Raw genomic sequence first — 19,435 nt, forward strand, 5'->3', positions numbered from 1 at the left:
AAAGAGAAGTAGCCAAGCATAAAAGACTTCTGCTGAACAAGAGCAGTAGCAGACTACAAGGAAAGAGACAATGTCTTCTGAAACAGCTCAACAGGGAGGTCAGACACCTCCAGTAAAGCAACCTGGATGGGTAAGCTGGGTTTCCTCCCTTTTATTTCGGTGCTATTGCTAATGAATAACAGACTTTGCCTCAGTTGCTCTTATTGAAGAGAGAAATAGGTGTCTGTTAGCTTAAGCATGTAGATGATGTAGATGAAGAGAGGAGAGGATGGTGTGTTATTTTTCCTGGTTCACTGTGCTCAGAGGGCTGGGAGTTGTGAATCTCAAGGCTCTGATTTGTGCCCTGAGTTAGGAGCTGGCATAGCTGTGGTGTCTGAGCACAAGTCCAGTACAGCCTGTCCCCATCAAGCTCTGCATGCACATGTTCAGAAGGGGAGAAGGGAACAGTTCAGCACAAGAACATTCTCCTCTGATGGAGACATCAAGGAATTTAGATGTGATAGGACTTTTTGCTAACCAGTCACTACCAGAGGGCAGCAATACTGGGCTGATCTGCAAGGAAGAGGCACAAGTGACAGCAGGGTGGCAGGGGATAGGGCCTCAGATACAGGGAGCACAGTATCACAGTACCCAAAGGGAGGAGGAGAGCAGATCCAATGGTCAGCCTACAGTCAGTTCAGTGACTGCCAGGCAAGTCTGATGCTAAGCTGGGTGATCAGGTTAGCAAGGCAGGGTAAGGATCTCCATGTTGTAGCTACTGCACAGTTAAGGCAAGGGCCTGAGCTTGTACACAGCTCCTGAGCTGAAGGGCAGAGGCCCTGGGTAAAGCTCTCTGCTGCTTTCTCTGAGCTTTTCTGTTTTCTCTGCAGTCTAACTCCGTGTTACACAACTGTGCCATGGTAGAGCTGACTCTGAGCTCAAGCAGCTAAACAGCTGGCAGGGTGTGTATGGAGGCAGAAAGGTTGCAAAGCCTGTTGGTGCACTCGGGGCTCTGACATGCATTTCCTTATCTTTCAGGCAGCCTGTTTGTATTTTACTGTATTTGTTATGACCTTCCTCTGAAACCAGTTTGAAGCAGTTCTCTGTGATCTGGAGTGGAGCCAATTCTGTATTGTTTGCCCTGCTCCACCATTAACTTTTGTGGGAGCAGTGCTTGGAAAAGGGCTGAGATATTAAGTACCTATAATGTGAAATGTGTGGCTATGGCCAATAAATGCATTTCCTTATTATGGCTATAAAATCATGCATAGAAGGAGTCAGGCATAACAGAAGATTGAATCCTGTAATAGATGAATGTACTCTTTTTTCCAAGGCATTGCTTCTTCTATGATGCCTGGTTTTTCTTTCAAGAATGTGTATGTTTGAAGATGATGTCTTTTTACAGAAAAATGTTAAAATTTCAATTAATTTTAACTTAATGACAACTCCTTTTCCTTGGCTTTTCTTGCTGAGCACAATGTCATGGTATGGAATTGGAATATCCTTTGGATCTGCTGGTTCAGCTGTCTCAGCTGTGTCCCTTACCAAATTCTTCTACATCCCCAGCTGGTGGGGCAGCCTGAGAAACAAAAAAGGCCTTGACTCTGTGTAAGGTCTACTCAGCAGTAATGAAATATCCCTGTATTGTAAGGACTGGTTTGGTCATAAATCCCCAGCCTAGCACCACACTGGTTACTATGGAGAAAATAAGCTCTCGTCCAGTCAAAACCAGTGTACCCATTTAACACTGAGTCTTTTCTTAAAGAAAGAAAAATAATCCTCATATGTTTCCATGCCAATACCCTGGATAGAATGCAAGGGAGAATACTGTCACTTTTTCCTCACAAGCACAATGGGGGAAAAAAGAGCTACCTTCAAGAAGTCTGTTGGCAGCCTGATTTGTACTAGGGTGAAGCCAGTATGAGTTCAGTTAATGCCATGGGCATATTTAAATTGCTCAGAGAGAAAGTTCTACTAGTGGGGAGTGTGGCAGAATTTGTGTTGACCCTCTACTTGCAAAGTCTGCTATTATTGAACTTAGTTGACTTCTGTACAGAGCAGAACTTGATTTTTGAAAACTGCCATTCTGCCTTTATTTCCTGTCATTTCTTTCTGGGACACATAATGTAGCTCATGAGAATGAAATGACTAACAGATAGAAAACAATATGCTCCTGGGGTAAGCAGCAGCTGAGCTATTTTAGGAAAGTAAAGACCAACAAGATGGGTTGTTTATACTTAAAACCTAAGTAGTTCTTTCTGTTTCTATATTGGGGTATCACAATTTCATCACACTGCTAGCAACAGAAGAAGGAGTTTTGCTTTGCATTTATTTGTTTTTTAAATAATTTATCTTCTTTAATTGATTTGGTTTTTTTTTCTTCCTGTGAGATTAAATTTGGTAAACTAATCCATGTTTATGCTTTCAGCCAATGTTCTTTTGTCCCATGTCCCAAATTCAAGACAGAGAGGTTGCAAGGATCATTAAAGAATGCAGACAGGAAAGTTTCTGGTACAGAGGTGAGTGATCCAAAATCATTCTCACCACATTTAACACACAGAATGATTTCTTGATGTATGTATGCAAAACTGTCTGCAAAATGCTTTTTTATTGGAACGCTGTTGTGGGTTAACTCTGTCATGTTAAGTTATACTTTGTATTCTCAAAGGTTTAATTGAATTATTTGCATAATTGTTGTAGGTAAAGGTGGTTGAATTGAGGTCTTGTTTAATCTCAACTTCAGCAGTTGTAGAGTTGGTTCCATTCTTGAAGACTATTATAACAACCACCTTAGGAATGTTTTACTTTGTTACATACTTATCCTTGCCTTTGAATGGAAGGCAGGCATAGCTATGTGTCTTTGATTTGTGAAATTCTTAGTCTGTTAGGACAACTAAAAAGATCAGTGCTTGGTGTTTTAGTATCCTTTACTTCCACCCTCTCAGTTTGTATCTAAATTACATAATTCCTTGAAAAGATGAATTTTATTGGAGTTGTTGTTGTTACAAGTGTTGCAGTAGTTAGAGGAGATATTCAGATTGTGGAAACTATTATTTAATAAATATGTATATATATTGCATTCGCTCCAGATGTTACAGCATGGCTGATGTCTGGCACTGTGTGAGGACATTGTGGCTTTGAAGAGAACAGAATTTGAACGAGCAGATGTAATAGGTGATTAAGACAGTGGGCAAAGTTAATGTTTAGAAATAATGTGTTTAACATTAGAAACAGAAAACATTTAACGCATAAGAGTATTTACCAAATATGTAGCAAATTTTGGCTGATACTAGCTACTCTCCTTTTCATTTTCACAGCTCTTCCTTTATCTCTTGGGAGCATGCTTGTCACCCAGGGGCTAATCTCAAAAGGTAAAGATAAAAAAATATGTCATTTAAGTGCTGGTTTTCAGGATCAATAATCTTCTTGCTCATTACCATCATTGCTATGGTGATTTGATTATTATGTGTGCATTGGAACAGTCATTCTTTTGCAAGACCATGAACTGAAAAGAGAATTTGCAAATCCAAAGACTGGTGGCTGGGTTTTGTCACCATGGTCACCTGGAGGTGAGTAGAGCCTTCAGTGGGGCAGCTCGTGGGGCAGAGCGTGGCACAGCCCGAGCAGGGCGTCAGCGTCCTGGTGTGTTTGGAAATGCTGGCAGTGTTGTGGCACTGACCATGTGTCAATGTGACTGCAGCTTTGGTGCAAAGGGACAAGGAGTACTGCCAAAGGGAGGAGACAGAGAGCTTTCTGTAGAGATGGCTCACGATCTGCAGGCTAACACAAAAGAAAATTGTGTTCTGTTTATGTGGTGGTGAACCTGGTTCTGCACAGGCACCTTCAGTTTCCCTGCTGGGGCCTTGACTGTGTATAAGGTTGAGGTTGGTGTTTTGGGGAGAGAGTGAGGGGCATCCACCCTGAAGTCTGCTAAGCTGTATCACAAGAGGCTGATGTGGGTTCCCTACTCCATCCTTGACCTATGAGCTTGTAGGGAGACAGGGAGGGAAGGAGTAAGAGTGTGTCAGAGAAGGATTGCACATTGGAAAAAGGGTGAGCAGTGATAGGAAGGGCACCAGGAGGTAGTAGTAACATGCCAGCCTCTGGCACCAGGTACTCTTCTCAGTCTCTGTTCATTGTACTTGGCTGTTTCTGATCAGCTGTGAAATAACAAGTGCTCTTAGTAAATGATCATTGCTGTGTGTCAACAGTTGGAGGGGTGTGATTAGAAACAAACAACACTTTTGTTCCTCCCTCCCCCGAGAGACCCAACATAAAATTGCATAGATCACAGTGGGCAAAGGCCCTTGTGCTTAGCATAGGCTGAATAATCCTCTGTGTAAATACTTTCTTCTGATGGCTGCACACAGTACCCTGCCTCTAGAAGATGCTGGAGCTTCTAAGCCTCATTATTACTGTCTGAATGCATGTAACAGTGCAAGCAGTGTTTACTTCCCTTCCCTTTGCCATGGTAATCTTGCTGTGTGGAGCCCTCCTCCACAGCATGGCATTCCTCTGCCAGACACGTAGTTCTCAGAGGAATACTGGTTTCACCTCCTGAGATAACTGAGGGAATGTGGATTTTGGTGGAAAAGCTAAAGATAATTTTTTGCTTTTCTTATTTAGCACACTGTGTTCTTCTCTTAAAGGCCAAAATGTGTGATCTTTCCTCTGCGCAGGGGAAGGCTAGATACCAGTGGTACAATTTTAATTGATAGCCATGGAAAGCTACCAGAGAGCAGTTTCATCCTGCTTATCACAGCACAAGGAGCTGGACCCTGTGTAAGAGATTTACTTTTGCTGTTTTATATGCAGGGTTGTTTTGTGCTGAAACATAAGCCACCATCACTTCCTCTGCAGTGCTGCAGGTGTCACCAGTGGCAGACATGTTGGTTTACACTGCTGCTTTCATGTTGGTTTACACTCTGAACTCCTGCCTGAGGTGAATCCTGCAAAGTCCAGATTCTCTTCCTCCTATGACTCTAGAAGTGCCCAAAACACATGCACTAAGAACTAGTGGAATAGAAAGTGCCTTGATGTACTGAAATCTGAGTTAATGGACTTCATACCATCTTCACCTTAAGAAATGCAAAATCTGTAGGAATGCAAAATCTGCTGGTTTTGAGTGCTGCTGAATTCCTCAAGTGAATAAGATTTCTGACTATTTCCTTTTATTGTAGGCATTTTCTCAGCAAGTCCAAGATTTGGTCCATTCCCCAAGATGGCAAGTAAGTTGTACCCAATTCTAAAATGAAAGAAAAGGTTCTTTACAGGCAATATGCCTGTGAAGATGCATCTCTCTGAATTTCTTTCCAAAATCTTCTTTTTTTGCAATTTATATGTTACCCCAGCAGATTAGGAAATCAGATTTCTGATGTGTTTAAAAATAAATGTATGAAATGAAATTCTTCTAATGTAAATATTTTCAGTAGCAGCTTATATTTATGTAACACAGTATCTCAAATTGGTACAAACTCTAGTCTCCATTTTATTTTATAAATTATGTCAGCTCATTGTGCTTGGCAGATTGCACAATTTATGGTATCAAGAAGTCACAATACTATAATATATAAAATAGTACAGTCCTTGTCATGTGTTTGATTGATCTCAGCTGTCTAATTCAGAACCGTGGATTGATAAAGAGAACAGATAGAAGCACAGGAACTGTACTGTGCAGTGAGGTGGCTCATAAATGACAAGGAATTAAATAGATTCCCTCTTCAGCAGAAATTCAGCAGGAAATTAAGGACATTGAAGTAGTCTTTTATTCTGACTCTAGAGGATGAAAGCCACAGTGCAACAGTATGGCAAGCTGATGTTCTTGCCATACTGATGCACTTGAAGCTTCTTAGAAGGCCAGAGAAGCTGGTGTTAAAAGTGTGATCGATTAGAAGTAAACCATGTTGTGCAATCAAAGGCAAAAACTGTCAGTGCTGACATTGTGAGTTAATTTAATTTTCTGTAATCCTTTAAATATTATCTCCTTTTCCTGTACATAGGAATAGTATATCCTTTTCTGTATCAATTATTTTAGATTGGTTGTTCTCTCTCATGGTAGGTAACCAGTGTTCAGTAGTTATTGAATTCACCCCCGTAAACCCTGTATAATTTCACAAGTGTTTGTGACATGTTCTGAGAAGATGTGGTACGGAATTTGTTATATGATTAAAGTGCAGCCAATAGCACACTCCTGATTTAAGGTGTTGTATTAACAATGTTTTGTTATCTGTCTCTGTAGTTGCTGGTGTCTTGGGTTATGCCATTGGAAAGATGTCATACATGGGAGAATGCAGAAAAAAATTTCAGAAAATGGGTATTGCACCAAATTGTCCCCAAAAAAAAAGGTCTGTGCTTATTTAAAATAGTCTAAAACACTAAAATTATATGGAGCAAAACTATGAATTTAAATTCTATTATTAGATCCTGAGATACTCATCTTGGACTGTATATCACAGTATTAGAAACTACTACACATTCTTCAGAAAATGCTAAGATTGTCCATGTTATCACTTTGATCCTTTGAGTCTTCCTTTGGAACATACCACAGGTCAAATATGCTACAGATTTTCTTATAATGTTCTCATGTTTTAACAACAGTGTCAATCCCAGCTCGTATTCCAACCTCCCTCTCCTCTCTGGCTTTGCCCAGCCTCATGCTGTCATGCCAAACCATGAAGAGCACAAACTGAGGGGCTGCTTTTTCCACCTTGCACCTCTAACCATAGAATAGATCTCAGTGGTTGACTTCTGTCACCTGGTGCCTCCATGAATGTTTTATTCATTGTTTTCTTAATTTCACATAAAGTACTCCTTCCCATCAAATCAGACTCTGACTTCCTTCCCAGCTCCTCCTTCAGCTGCCTGTTGTACTCTCTATTCTCAATATGGCTTCTTGTATAAACCTTTTGCTCACAGAACACATTTCCAAAAGTCCTATCTAAAAAACCATTCTCCTTTGTCTTTCCACATCTTTCCCCCAGACCAGCATGAGCTTTTATGGCTATAAAAGTACCTGACTGATAATGGGAAGCTTCTTCAATGTTCATCTATTTCTCTACTTGTATTCTTCCCCCACATATCAAAGTATGTACTTGGTATTACATGAAGTGTTATATACCTTACTCCTAGCTCAGTTTGCTTATAGGTACAATTGCAAGGACTGTCCTTTGCTGCTTAGAAAATCCTGTTCTATTTTAGCAATTGCTAGAAGGAGTACTTAATACTAGTTAATGGGCATTTATTGTCTGAGGCATTTAGATGTCATATTTTGCAGTTTATATCCCATATTACAAAAATTGGGGAATCTAGGCAAGAGATTACTTCTTCAAGAACTTTTACCATCATGCTCTATGGTTGTATTAGAAGAAATCCAGCAAAATTCTTCAATGTTTTATTTGCTTTCCATATTGTAGGAAGTGTCCTCATACTTGCAAAGAATGTAAAGCAAAATCGGGATCGAATGAGAGAGAAGGTTCAAGTCCTTCAGCAACTTAGTGCCAGGTAGGCAACCTTGTAATTATTTTTTTAAATCTTATATTATTTTCCATGGTGAATGATATTCTGCTTTTGAACAATATTGTGTAAATTACAGATTTTAACAATGGATCAAAATTAAAGCATTACTCGAGGAAATATTCTGTGTTTGTAATTCTTGATTAATTTTGTTTCTTACTTTTTACCTTACCTGCATTTCATACCAATTTTAAATCCCCCATCTCTGTGGAATTTTTTCTTTAGCTGTAGCCGAGTATTGATGATTGACCTAAATGGAATTAATTTGGATTGACTGCTTGTATTAAAACAAATACAACTCCTTTCAATTTTCAGCTTGTTCTACTTAAGAATCAAATATTTATGGATTTTGTTGATATTTAAAAATGCATTGAAGTATTGAGAACTAAAAGCAGACACAGCTGGGTGTAGGTTTTTTGCATTCAGTTCTACAATTTGGCTAGAGCCTTACTGGGGCAGCGTGATAGTGGTGCAAGAGCAGTCTGCTGTGGTGGGGCAGGGGACGTGGCTCACGAGGTGTTCTCACCCCAGAAAGGGGGAAGTTCCCTCTGTGGAAAAGGAGGGTTTGCAGGGTAGAAGGTAGGCAAGTGTTTAAAAGGACTTGCACTCTATGAAAAACAGGCCAGCAGCTGGGTTTTTTAAGAAGGCTTTCACACTGTCTGCTTGTGGTAAGCTGGCCGACATTTCTCACAGGCAGGAGAATGTGTGAAAGTGTTTGCAAATAGCTCAGCTGCCTGCAAGAGAGGAGAGCAGAGGGTCTGTTTGAAACCCTGCCATGGGAGTTTATTCAGCTACGAACAGAAGTCTGACACAGAAATTGTTGCATTGAGTCTAGCATATATAATGTACCAGTTTGGACAAGGATATTGGTGGTGGTGCCTTTCTTACTCCAAAGTGCATACCCACAGACAGTCTAGAAGGGGGAATATCCTGTCAGAACCTGTTCACTTGCTCAGATGAGAGATTTTGATGGACTTTTACTATGCAGCAATACATTGTGGCAGTGAGGATTGAAAAGAGTTTTCAGAGTCCTTAAAGAAGGTATTAGAATAAAGTCCTGATTTTAATCAACTTTGCCACTGGTTCAGAATTTTATATCAAGTGCTGCAAGTGCTCAGCCACTAGCAGAAAATGCACTTTGGCTTAGGCTCACCTCATGGGGTTGTTCCAAAAGAAGCAGTGTTTCTCTTGTGCCAGCGACAGAGATCACTAACTGAGCTGGCCCTCCAGGCCACCTCTCTGCTCTAATTTGGTATGAGGACAGGGGTAAAAAATCCCCCAGAACTTTCTGAAGGGTTTCTTGCTAGTGCCAGCATGAAGGAGGAAGTGAGCCAGACTTAGATAACTCTGAATAAATAACATTCTAAATCCATTAGCACCTATGAGCTTAATTAACTTCTTGCAATGCTGTGCTGATTAACTGCTTTTGAAGATTTTGTGTTAAATAAATGTTTATGTAGGCTCACTTATTTCAAATAAGCACCTCAAAGCATATCCCATTTAATTGAGAATGGTCATTTACTAGCAATTACCTGTGTGGAGGAATCAAATATTTATTATGGGATTTACCCCTGCTGTTTGCCAGAGCTGCAGCTTGCTGAACCTTCAATCCAAACACATTTTATTTTTCAGTCTTCCTCTGTGAGCTGACAATATTTTTATGGTATGCAAGTACCAATTAGCTTTTAAATAAATTCCAAATTGTCTCAAATACAAAGGAGCCTTGCAGCTTTTAGAGGGGAAGAACACAGGATGCCACGGGCCTCTTTCCTTGTTTTCTTCCTGTAATGGGTCCTGAAAGTTCTGCTGTGGAACCTGTTCCCTGCTCCAGCTCACACATTCATCAAAGACCCTGATTGCTGCACATTTTACCAGCAGCTTAGATCTTCTTGTTTGGTTTTTAAAACAGCTTGAAAGCTTAGTAAAAAATTTAGTTTGAAAACAAATGTAAGGTAAGTGTATTTCTTTCAAGTTTTAATTGCTGTAATGAAAAAGCCATTGTATTTGGGGCAGTGGGGTATTTTGAATTTGCCACAAATCATTTCTGATGGACAGGTTTTAGAAACTAAGGAAAAGAAGAAGTACTGCAAGTATTATGTTGTTTTCTGTGTTGTTAAACCTCTTCTATGTTTCAATAAAAATTCTTAATTTATCATGCTGTGCTCTAAAAATGTGCAGAGCCCCTGCTGAGCACATCTTGCTACTATCCATGCAAAGCATGTGATGCAAGCTCTGGCAGTACCTGGGAAGCCCACTCAGATAAAATTGTATTCATGTCCAGGAGTCCAAAGTCAATGTCTTTTATCCTCAGGGACTCTGGAATGTTTGAGAAACCACCAAGAAGTTCTGTGTTTAAGACTGAAAGCAAGGTGGCACTCACATAAATAACAGGTCATTTTATTCTGTTTACAGATGTGGTGAACACAATTAAAACCTTGTGGACCATCTTCTTTCAAGGCGCTTTCCTGTAGATTAGAAATAATAATTTTGTGATTCTATCTCTTAGATTTGATATAAATTGACTTATTTGAAATAGTTGCATATTGTTTCATAGTTCTATTTGTACTAAATACCATATTTTTGGAATGCACTTTTTGAAATACACCCCTCTCTTTTCAGCGCATATTGGTTAATTTTCCTCTCTTCAGTGTAATTTAGCTCTTAGTGCAGAAAAATTACATTTGTCTATTGTATTTAGATGCTGGCAATGCTTTGTGTAACAGACAATGTGGTTTATGTTGGAATGTTTGTCTGTGTCAAACAGAAATGGTGTGAGGATGTGTAAATGGTTTGCACAGTGAAGCAGCTGTCCAGTCTCTGAGCTGACCCCTTGGTTGTGGAGTACTCCAAGAGTTCCCAATTCAGGGGATTGTCAGACTGCACTTACTGTGCTGAACCAACTTTCCATAAGCCAGTTTTACACAAAGGGTGCCAGGGATACCAAAATCATGAACAAGAACACACAATATTTTGGAACAGTTTATGGTTACATAAAATCTGAGGCCACCAGATGCTGAGAAAATCCCAAACCTAGATGGCACATGCTCCCTACAAACAGCAGGACACAGTCTTCCATGAAACATCTCAGCAAATCAAAAGCAGGCACTTCCCCTAAACACAGTAATGGCTGTCATATGGAAATCAATGCAGCTACTGACAAGTTTGGCCTTAGCTGTCAGTCAATGAAGACTGTCTTCTGTGGGCTTTTTCTGTTTGCTTTAATATTATGCCTGTGGCTAGTGTTCCTCTTTTGAACTAGCTTCTGTGGGCATCTTTACCTTGACACAAAGAAATTCTGCAGGCAAAATATATAGTGTAGAAAAGTATAATGTAACTATTAATTGGTTAGTAAACACAAAAGACATTCTGGATTTGACTGACATTAGACTGAATACTCCACTCCCTGATAAAGCACTTGCAAAGCCTTTTCTAGCCAAGCAGCCACCAGGCAGAAGGGGAAGGGTTCTGGCCTGCTGTTCTTTACTATAAGATTTTATATTTTTCTACTTGGTGTTTATCCTCTTGAATTCTTGAGCTCCTAAGAAGCCCTGTCTCAACAGGGGCTTCAATTTTACACTTGTTACTTTTCTACAGCATTTTTCACAGCACTTTCAGTGGGAGTCAGGGATACACAGCAGTGCTGGGTCACAGCTGCTGCTGTGACAGGCAGGAGAGCCTTGGAGAGCCTTGGAGGGCCTCCAGGGAGAGGGGCTTACACACCCACAGAGAAGGCAACCTCCTTTGTGAAAATCATGTCATTGTCATGGCTATGCTGTGATAGCCACCAAAACTTGGCTGGTGACATGTCTGAGCTACTTCCCCTTCACTGTCATCTGCTGCCAAGGTAAGAGCCAGCAGCTCCCCAGGGTTGTTGGTACCTGGCTTATCTGAGGGAAGCCATCACATCCAGGTGACACCAAGGAGAGCGATGCGTGTGACAAGGACTTTGCATGTCAGACTCTCAGAGGTTGTTCTTGTGGTCAGTGTGACCTCTTGGGATTACAGCTTAGCTACTGAACTTTTCCTTAAATGTAATTCTGATTATTTTTTACCTTTGATTATTTTTCTGTAATAAATATACTGATGTATAAAATTTCTTGTTTCCTTTTTTTCTACCTTTGTTTCCATACTTTGCAAAAGGATGAATAGCTAATTGTGTTGATCTAAGTTAGTGATGCAGATATGAAAAAAGGCAATTTGTGAATAAGATGTATTAGCACAAAATGTATGCATTTCAAAGGAAAAATGAGCACAGCTAATGGGCAGACTGTTCTTTCAAAGGTCGTTAAAAGCAGCTGTTTTTTAGTAATCATGTGCAGTTTAATGAGCTAATCTTTGTTGACCATTGCTGTTGTGCATTCCATACAAGCAGGTTAAAGAATTTATTTTTAATTGAAGCAGGAGTTGAATACATTGAAATTAGGAGTGACCTATCAAAAAAAATGGGAAAGATTTGAGGTAATCAGTTTCTTCTTTAATAAGAGGGGAAGAGGTCTCTAGGAGGAAAAACATTTGACCTTGCAAATGTTTTTCTTAGTGTTTTCTTACACTGATGATAGGCTGTACTTCCCTCTTTGCCAGAAGATGTTAAAAAAGGCCCAAAAAATCCTATGAACTTACACAGCTTCCCGTGAGTCATTTGTATCTGGAAAGTTGAACTTGTTTTCTTCACTCAGAGACAAGGGAGTTGAACTGTGTGCTTAGGCATATCACAGCTTAGGTGCAGTCCATGTACTTGTTAAAATCAGGAAACCAAATACCTCCTTCAGCTGTCATACATACAGAGTGGAGAGCTGTAGATAAGCCTCTGTGCACTTTATGGCTAGAAAAAGGGTGCAAGAGGAAAGCTACAGTGACATTAACCACAAACAACTGCAATAGACTGCTTATCTTTGTGGATTTTTATATTAGCTGTTGGCATTCATTTTACAAATATGGTATTCACTCCAAATGTTTTTAAAATGTGTTTTAGAAGAGAAAGCAATTGTAAGTTGAAAACATCACATTCCTGTTTAAATCCTTAGTAGGTGGACTCCAGGCAAGCCAGCTGGTCTAGAATTCTAAAACTGGGAATGAAAGGGACATGAAAGCTCAATATCCAGGTTTTCATAAATCCCTACCAAAACCAAGATTTGAGCCTTATTTTATTGTATTTTTAGAGAAGGAGGAGAGAATAGGTCATGCTATGCAACAACAGGTGATAGGAGGGCAGAGCTCTGGAGTGAACTGGTAAGAAAGCAGGTTCTGGGGCAGGATTTACAAGAAGAGCATGCTGGACCAGGCCCTGTGGGAAATACAGAGTGGCAGCAATGCTAACTTGGGAGCAGCAGCCCCTTCCTCAGGTCCATTTCTACCAGTGGAAGAGCTGCTGGTAATTTGTCCAACTCACCCAACCACACACAAAAAATCCCTTTGAGAGAACAAAAAATGGGATCCAGCTTCTGACATCAGCATTGCAGTAGTTCCACATCCTTGAAATACTAAGAACTTGTACATTGTATGAGTATGGAGGGTTATTTGTTTTGTTTGTTTGGGTTTTTTTCCCCTAGTAAGTCCCTCAAAAAAATGAGGTTCTTCAGGAAATAAATGAGACTTCTCAAGGCTGTTTAAAATGTAGAATGCCTGAGAGGGCATTTGGGGACATGTTAGGGGGCATCTGGTCAACATTTGAACAGATAATCTGCCAAAGGAAAACACAAGTGTTTCTTGATGACAAAATCACAGAGCTAGGAAGAAAGTCTTCACATGAGAGTCTGACTAATAGGCTTCAGAGTCATGCAGAAAAATACTAACCTGCATCACACAGATGGCTTTAAATTATTCTGACTTTTTCAGAACAGGGACCTGGGAGTCATTTTGCATAGTTACAAGACATAGGATCAGTGGTCTTTGACAGCCAAAAGGCAAGTAGAACATTAACAATTCTCAGGGAAAAAATAGATTTAGACTACACAGCAATTCAAAGGCATGCCCTCATTTTGAGTATTATGGTGCTTCCAGTGCATCTCAGAAACTGCAACACACTGACACAAACAGGAGAAAGAAAAATTAAAAAAGAATGATCAGAAATACAAAGTTGTTTCATCACAAGAGATTATGTAACTCACTTTCCAGGCTGAAAACATCTCAAGGTGAGGAATACTATGTCTGTCAAAGAGTGAAAGATGAATAGGGAGCAAGTAATTGCTGGTTTTGTAAAATCAATCCTTATCAACACTCAGTGAAATCAGATTTAAACCAAACAGAAAAGAAATTCTTCTTTACACCACACAATCCCATCAGGGGCATTCTTGCCACAGGATCTGGTAGGAGCAAAGAAAACAGCTTCAAGAGACATGACCTACACAGAGACTTGGCTGCAAAACATCTGCATTTGTGTCATCCAAATGCACCCCTTGTGTCAGGAAATTGAGCAGCTGTGACCAGTGAAGGACCACTCCAGTGAAGATCTCCTTCTAGAAGGATCACTTGCCAGTGTGGGAGACAGGATGACCACCATGATGATTCTTATCTTCTTGCAGCTATTGAAAAACCAAGTTAAGAGGCTTGCCAAATGAACTAAACCCCAGGTAGGTCATATCTAGAAATGGAGACTGAAAGATCTTCACGTGTAGAAAGGACAAGATTCATGATTCCTGAGAAAATGCACCTTTAAATTATTTTTGTTACAGTATAGTGACTTCCTGTGCAGTGAAGGGTGAATAAGAACTAAGGGTGGTAATGGATGCTTTTCCCATTGTCTTTGGCATTCAGATTGTTTGAGAGCAATGGCACTTCCAACTCCTTGCATAGAAAAACCCCACTTACCCAAACTTTGAAATGTTTCTTCTCACCTATGAGCGTTTTGAGCTTTCTGCAGCCTGTGCTCAGCAAGCTCAGGCATCTCAGAACAAGAGATCTTTAATTCTTCATCCATCATTGATGTTTAGGGATTGGCCACTGCAACCAAAGTCATCCTTACCCGAATCAGTTGCACTTTTAAAAAATGCTAGTTATCCTAAAATAGTTAAGATTAACAATTGTATTCAAAGTACAAAATTAAGCCAAACAAAATTATTTATTTTGGCATTAGATTTATATAGAAACTAGCTTCATATATAAAATAAAAATAGAATGTACTAGAAATGTGCTTCCCCTGTGGGTTAGTGGAAGTAGAAAAGAATGTGTATCATTCTGTGTAAGGAATAAATTAAAAATTTCAGGGTTTATAAGCTGTTCGTGCAAGATCTCAGATCCTGAAAATGGAGTCCTTTGTCATCAGTGAGCAACTGGAAAAACAGCAACACAAAGGTTATATGCTATGAGTTTTTAATCCTGAGTAATTTACCTCAAGTTCTGGCAAACTTGAGGTAAATTATCTCCACTTCTTTTTCATCTTAAGATTTTTTTCTCTTTTCAAGGATAAGTGAATATTCTATTTGATTGCATATCCATTGTATCAGATGATTGCATAGCCTCTTTATCATATATCCTTTGTTTGCTTACTGCAGCATCACATTATGAGAGTAGCTCATACCAGGCTCTTGATTTTTAGTTCTGAAAGTATAAACTCGAGGCAGGTGTGTGTCCAGGCCTGCACTGGCTGTGCTGAACCACCACAAACCCAGGGCAAGGGTCTGAAGTGGAAATGGCATGCAAATTGTCCCACCTGTTTGCCTAGAGATTAACATCCAAGGATTTGTGGTCTTCTGCTAAGAACTTAATAGGAAACTAAACTGCAAAAAGTAAAAGGATATTTTTAGACCCCGTGTTTCATGTAAGAGATTACAGAGAATTTATTCTGGTTGTGAGTTAGGAAGACTGAGCAGCAAGCAAAGCTTTCTTCTGGCAGGTCTGGTGTGTTTGTGGGGCCAAGGAACTGAGCTGGACATGCCTCCTGCAGCTGGCAAGGTCCTCACTCAGGGCCACAAACAAGAGTCCCCCATGAGGAGAACAAAGAGGTCTTTCAGCTTCCAGCAAACAGTGGACAAGTGAGGATTTCTTCTTGAAGCTCAAGGAGGCAAAAAATTATGGGTTCAATCTGGAATATTAATGATTTCCCCAGGTTTCCACAAATCTGCTCAGCTTTCATTAATCAAATCAAATCAAATCACTTTTCAGTTATACCTGTACATGTAGCTGTGCTCCAAACAGTCAATAGGGAAAAAGCCCTGCAAAGGTCAGACTAGTACCTACTTGGGGCTCTAAACATGCCTACTAATTTGGGGAAACACAGAAACATTCAGGACCAGGATTTTTGGTAGCATTACCAGCTATAAAAGAGCTGAGGCACATTTTTAGAACCCTCTTCTCTCTGTTCATGTATGTTAGTAACAACAAACTTGGAGCTACCAGCTCCTTTAAACTGGCCTGCTTATTTTTAAGTTTGAAGAAACTGTGAAAACAATTATTTTACAGGGTTTTTTTTAGGAATGTTCTTTGTGAGGCATTCAGACTCCTTTCCTTGTGTCTGATTTAAGGTATAAAAAGTTACTTTTTTAATTTGAGGAAGAAAATAAAATTTACCTAACCGCACAATAAACATTGAGTTACTTCTCAATTATCAACAAATATACAGGTATGATGGACCACAGAAAAACTTCAAGTATTTTTTAACACCATTGTTCTATACATCTAGTAACATTGCTCCCAGCAACAGTAACCCTGCTGTCAGCTCCAAGACACTTGGTTTCAGCTAAAAATTCCCAAAAGTCATGGCAGTGCAGTATGAGCAAGCTACTGATGGGTGACTGAGTAGCTGCTATGAAACCATGAGTGTAAAGACCCACTATGAAACAAGGGGGTACTAATGGAAATATGCAGGAAAAGGGAAGTAAATTGAATTCCCTTGGCTGTTTAGTGAATCAGGGGCTCAATGTACACATTGTCACAGCAAACTGAATGTGACCCAACTTTGATGAAACATCAGTTCCCAATACCCTACTAAATTAACAGCTATGATTGGGAACTGTCCTGTATTTAATGTGTACCAAGGGTGTGAAATCAAAAGAATTTAAAATTGGTTGACAACAAACCAAACTTGTTCAAGTACAAAAGAAAGTATGTCCTCTGAGAGTAACTAGATGCAATAGAATAAAAGCTTTATATTCAGTTTAAAAATGCTATCAATACAGAACAACATTAATTGACATGCCTTTTATTTTCTCCTTTAAGAAAGGAAGAAAAATTCTGATACAATTTATATAAAATACTGTGCTTGTCCACCCAAAAATATGAATGTGAGGCAAGACACTTTGCAGGAAGGCACCATCACAGGAATCTGCTCTATTATTATCATCTCAATAGTCTACCTCCTATTGCATAACTGACAACTAAGAAACTGTGAATATTTTCATGATAAAACTAATCAGCTTTGGAATAGCACACTGAAAACCACAGCAATCCAATTCTGGCAGACTGTGTATTTTCAGAGTTCACTCCTAACAGCCATGAGAAGCACTCTACAAGGTAAATTTCTGATACAACTAAAAGATTATCCAATTAGTGCATTAATTTTTTTTAGGAGATGAGCTTTTCTGAGAGCAATCTTCCTGGTTTATTTTAAGTAGTATTTGGCTCTTTAAACACCTCCTGTTCCCACTTCTTCCTCCTCATTTGTGCCATTTGCTGCAAGTCCACTAAATCAATAAGGTCTTTGAGAATGTTCAGCTTGGTAGGCGTGTTGTTTTTCAGCTCCAACACAGATTTCAGGAAGGCTTTTATGCTATCAACTTCATCATGGTTTTTGCTGCCTTATACCCCAAACCCCCAAATAAACACAATGCTGGGAGATGAAACTGCACAGGTGAGAAGATGAAAATCCCTAAGTGAAAGCAACATGTTCAGAGACAGAGCAGGTGATGCAAACACCAGGAAAAACTCTTCAGTTTTGCCAATGTAGCTCTTCTCTTACAGTTGATAATAACAAAATATTCCAAATATTCCATTGATTGGGATCTCTTCTCCATAAACATGGTGGTTTTGTCATGACTTGGAAAAATTGAGAAATAAGGTCAAATATACAGAGCCTAACATTAACAGTCAATATATCATTCAAGGTTTTACCAAAGCTTGTCATGTTTAGCCTTCAATACGTGCAGTTTCATTCAATTATTTTCTTCAGAAATGACTGTCTGTAGAAACCTGTTGTGGGCAAGCAAAGTATCAGCCTAAAAATAGAGTTGGCACCATGAAACACTTTTGAAAAAGTTATGGTTATTTCAGTGTCTGGCTCAGCTCTTCAGCCCTTTTCCTCTCAACAGTTTAGCAGTATTCCTCACGTTACAAACCAAGTATGAGGACAATTTCAAGTTCCCAGCATATCACTTGCAGACAAAACAAGGTGAGAGGTTGAGTTCTACAGGTAACTTTTAATGCAAGTCTTGAAAATTTGAGAAGATTCTGATTTGTTCCCTTCTCAATACATAGGATTGCATTTATTTACATGTATTTTACCTTATGCCATATGTTCATATTACCAGTTACCTTTCTCATTCTTAAACAACAGCACAAATGGTTTACAGTTATGACACCTAACAGTAGCCTTGTTTTTCATTTATGCAAAATTAAAAAAAATTCAGCATAAATACAATTTTTAAATTTTCTGAGAATTCAGGATTTTTTCCTCATTTATTAATAGTTGGGTCTGGCAGAGCACACCAAAGGTGCTGATACTCATGACTAATCTAGATGAAGTTCAAGTTAGCTGACAGGAGGTAATTTTCTTCAGTTCTTCATTTGACTCTTACTCATCCCAGGTATCTCCATATTTATTTACTTTAACTAAAGAAAAAAGAAAAAAAACAAAAGTAGTCATGTGACAGTTTAACTGCTGAAGTTTATAATATACAGTGCCAAAAAGTATAATGAAGTGCACTGTCATCTGAAGTGGTGTGTGGGGAGAGAGTCAGTCACAGCACCACAGATACATAATTAAAGCTACTTTTGAATAAATGGGGAGAAGAGTTTGCTAATCACTTTACCTTAATGAATCAATATTCAATCAGGAGGCCTACTGTGCTAATTCCTGCTCTACAGAATTTGTAATTGCTTTAAAACAAATGTAACACGAGAATGAAACAAAGACAATTGGAGGAAACAGGCAGGGAATGTTACAATAAATAATGAGGCCACATAATCTGGTTACATGCACAGTTGGATGTATTCGGGATAGTTAAAAACACATTCAAAGACAAACAGAAATCAGTAATCCCGACTAGGAAACTACTCAGCCATTATTATTTGGCAGCTTCCTTTAGCACAGGATTGAGTCAGAGAGGAAAAAACCCAGGGCAGTGGTCTAACGGCTTCGGCTTCGCTCAGAGAGCGCCACTGTAACTGAACACCGACCAGAAAGTGAAAATGGGCTCTCCTGAGAGTGAGCTGCAAAGTCCTCTGTAATTGACTGCCACCACTGAAAAGGTTAAGAATGGCTCCATTTGATCCAGTAGGAATGCCGACAGTAGTCAGGCACCCCTTTATAAATCCACTTGCAAGTTAATAATTAAGCTGACTGTTACTAACTATGCAGCAGAACAAGTGGAATGGAGCAAAACACCTGATCCTTGTCTCTGTGAGCTACCAGCAAACTGAGCATAATGTCCTGACAAATCTCTTTGGAGTGACTGATATTGCAGTGAGACACAATGAGAAGCTCTCCCAAAGCAGGATTTGATTTCCATTTCTATTACCCACAGCAGCTGAACAGGCTGCACTCATTCCCTGGAAAATGGGCCAGCCTCGATCACTATGCGGACGCACGTATTGGTGCCACTGCAGGGAAGGGAGAAGGCACTGGCAGATGGAAGTTAGGGATTGCTTAAAGCTGCTTCAGACATGCTTTAGTTTCCCTTCTGCCCTTGCAAGGAAGGTTCTGTTTGCTAGGGACTCAGAGATAAGAGAATGAACCAAGGGCAGTGACTCAACAAGCACACAGCAAGTAACGTGTCCAGTTTGACACAAGAAA

At 39.6% G+C, this 19,435-nt stretch overlaps 2 protein-coding genes across 3 annotated transcripts in view; one reads left to right on the forward strand and one right to left on the reverse strand.

Annotated features, from left to right (window-relative positions):
- On the forward strand, positions 1-11,584 carry LOC102066968 (OCIA domain-containing protein 2). Of its 2 annotated transcripts, XM_005490029.4 has the most exons (7): positions 1-130; positions 2,408-2,498; positions 3,297-3,350; positions 5,160-5,207; positions 6,218-6,323; positions 7,392-7,479; positions 9,904-11,584. In XM_005490029.4, exons 1-6 carry the CDS (start codon positions 71-73, stop codon positions 7,471-7,473), a joined length of 441 nt encoding a protein of 146 aa, XP_005490086.1. In that variant the 5' UTR covers positions 1-70; the 3' UTR covers positions 7,474-7,479; positions 9,904-11,584. The 2 variants fall into 2 exon arrangements, with proteins under 2 accessions (XP_005490086.1, XP_014124643.1); XM_014269168.3 differs by lacking the exon at positions 6,218-6,323.
- The window catches only part of LOC102067268 (OCIA domain-containing protein 1), a 22,712-nt gene continuing 13,374 nt past the window's right edge, over positions 10,098-19,435 (reverse strand). The window contains exon 8 of the mRNA XM_005490031.4: positions 10,098-18,252. Coding sequence (XP_005490088.2) covers positions 18,215-18,252 — 38 coding nt within the window. The 3' untranslated portion in view covers positions 10,098-18,214. The remainder of the gene's footprint in view (positions 18,253-19,435) is intronic.

This window comes from Zonotrichia albicollis, chromosome 5 (assembly GCF_047830755.1).
Source record: "Zonotrichia albicollis isolate bZonAlb1 chromosome 5, bZonAlb1.hap1, whole genome shotgun sequence".
Classification (NCBI taxonomy): domain Eukaryota; kingdom Metazoa; phylum Chordata; class Aves; order Passeriformes; family Passerellidae; genus Zonotrichia; species Zonotrichia albicollis.

Bases quoted from the DNA above. Each gene is read 5' to 3' on its own strand.
- LOC102066968 (XM_005490029.4), top strand. From the start codon at position 71: ATGTCTTCTGAAACAGCTCAACAGGGAGGTCAGACACCTCCAGTAAAG. The intron at 131-2,407 runs GTAAGCTGGGTT...TTATGCTTTCAG, and splicing joins CAGTAAAGCAACCTGGATGG to CCAATGTTCTTTTGTCCCAT. The intron at 2,499-3,296 runs GTGAGTGATCCA...TCATTTTCACAG, and splicing joins GGAAAGTTTCTGGTACAGAG to CTCTTCCTTTATCTCTTGGG.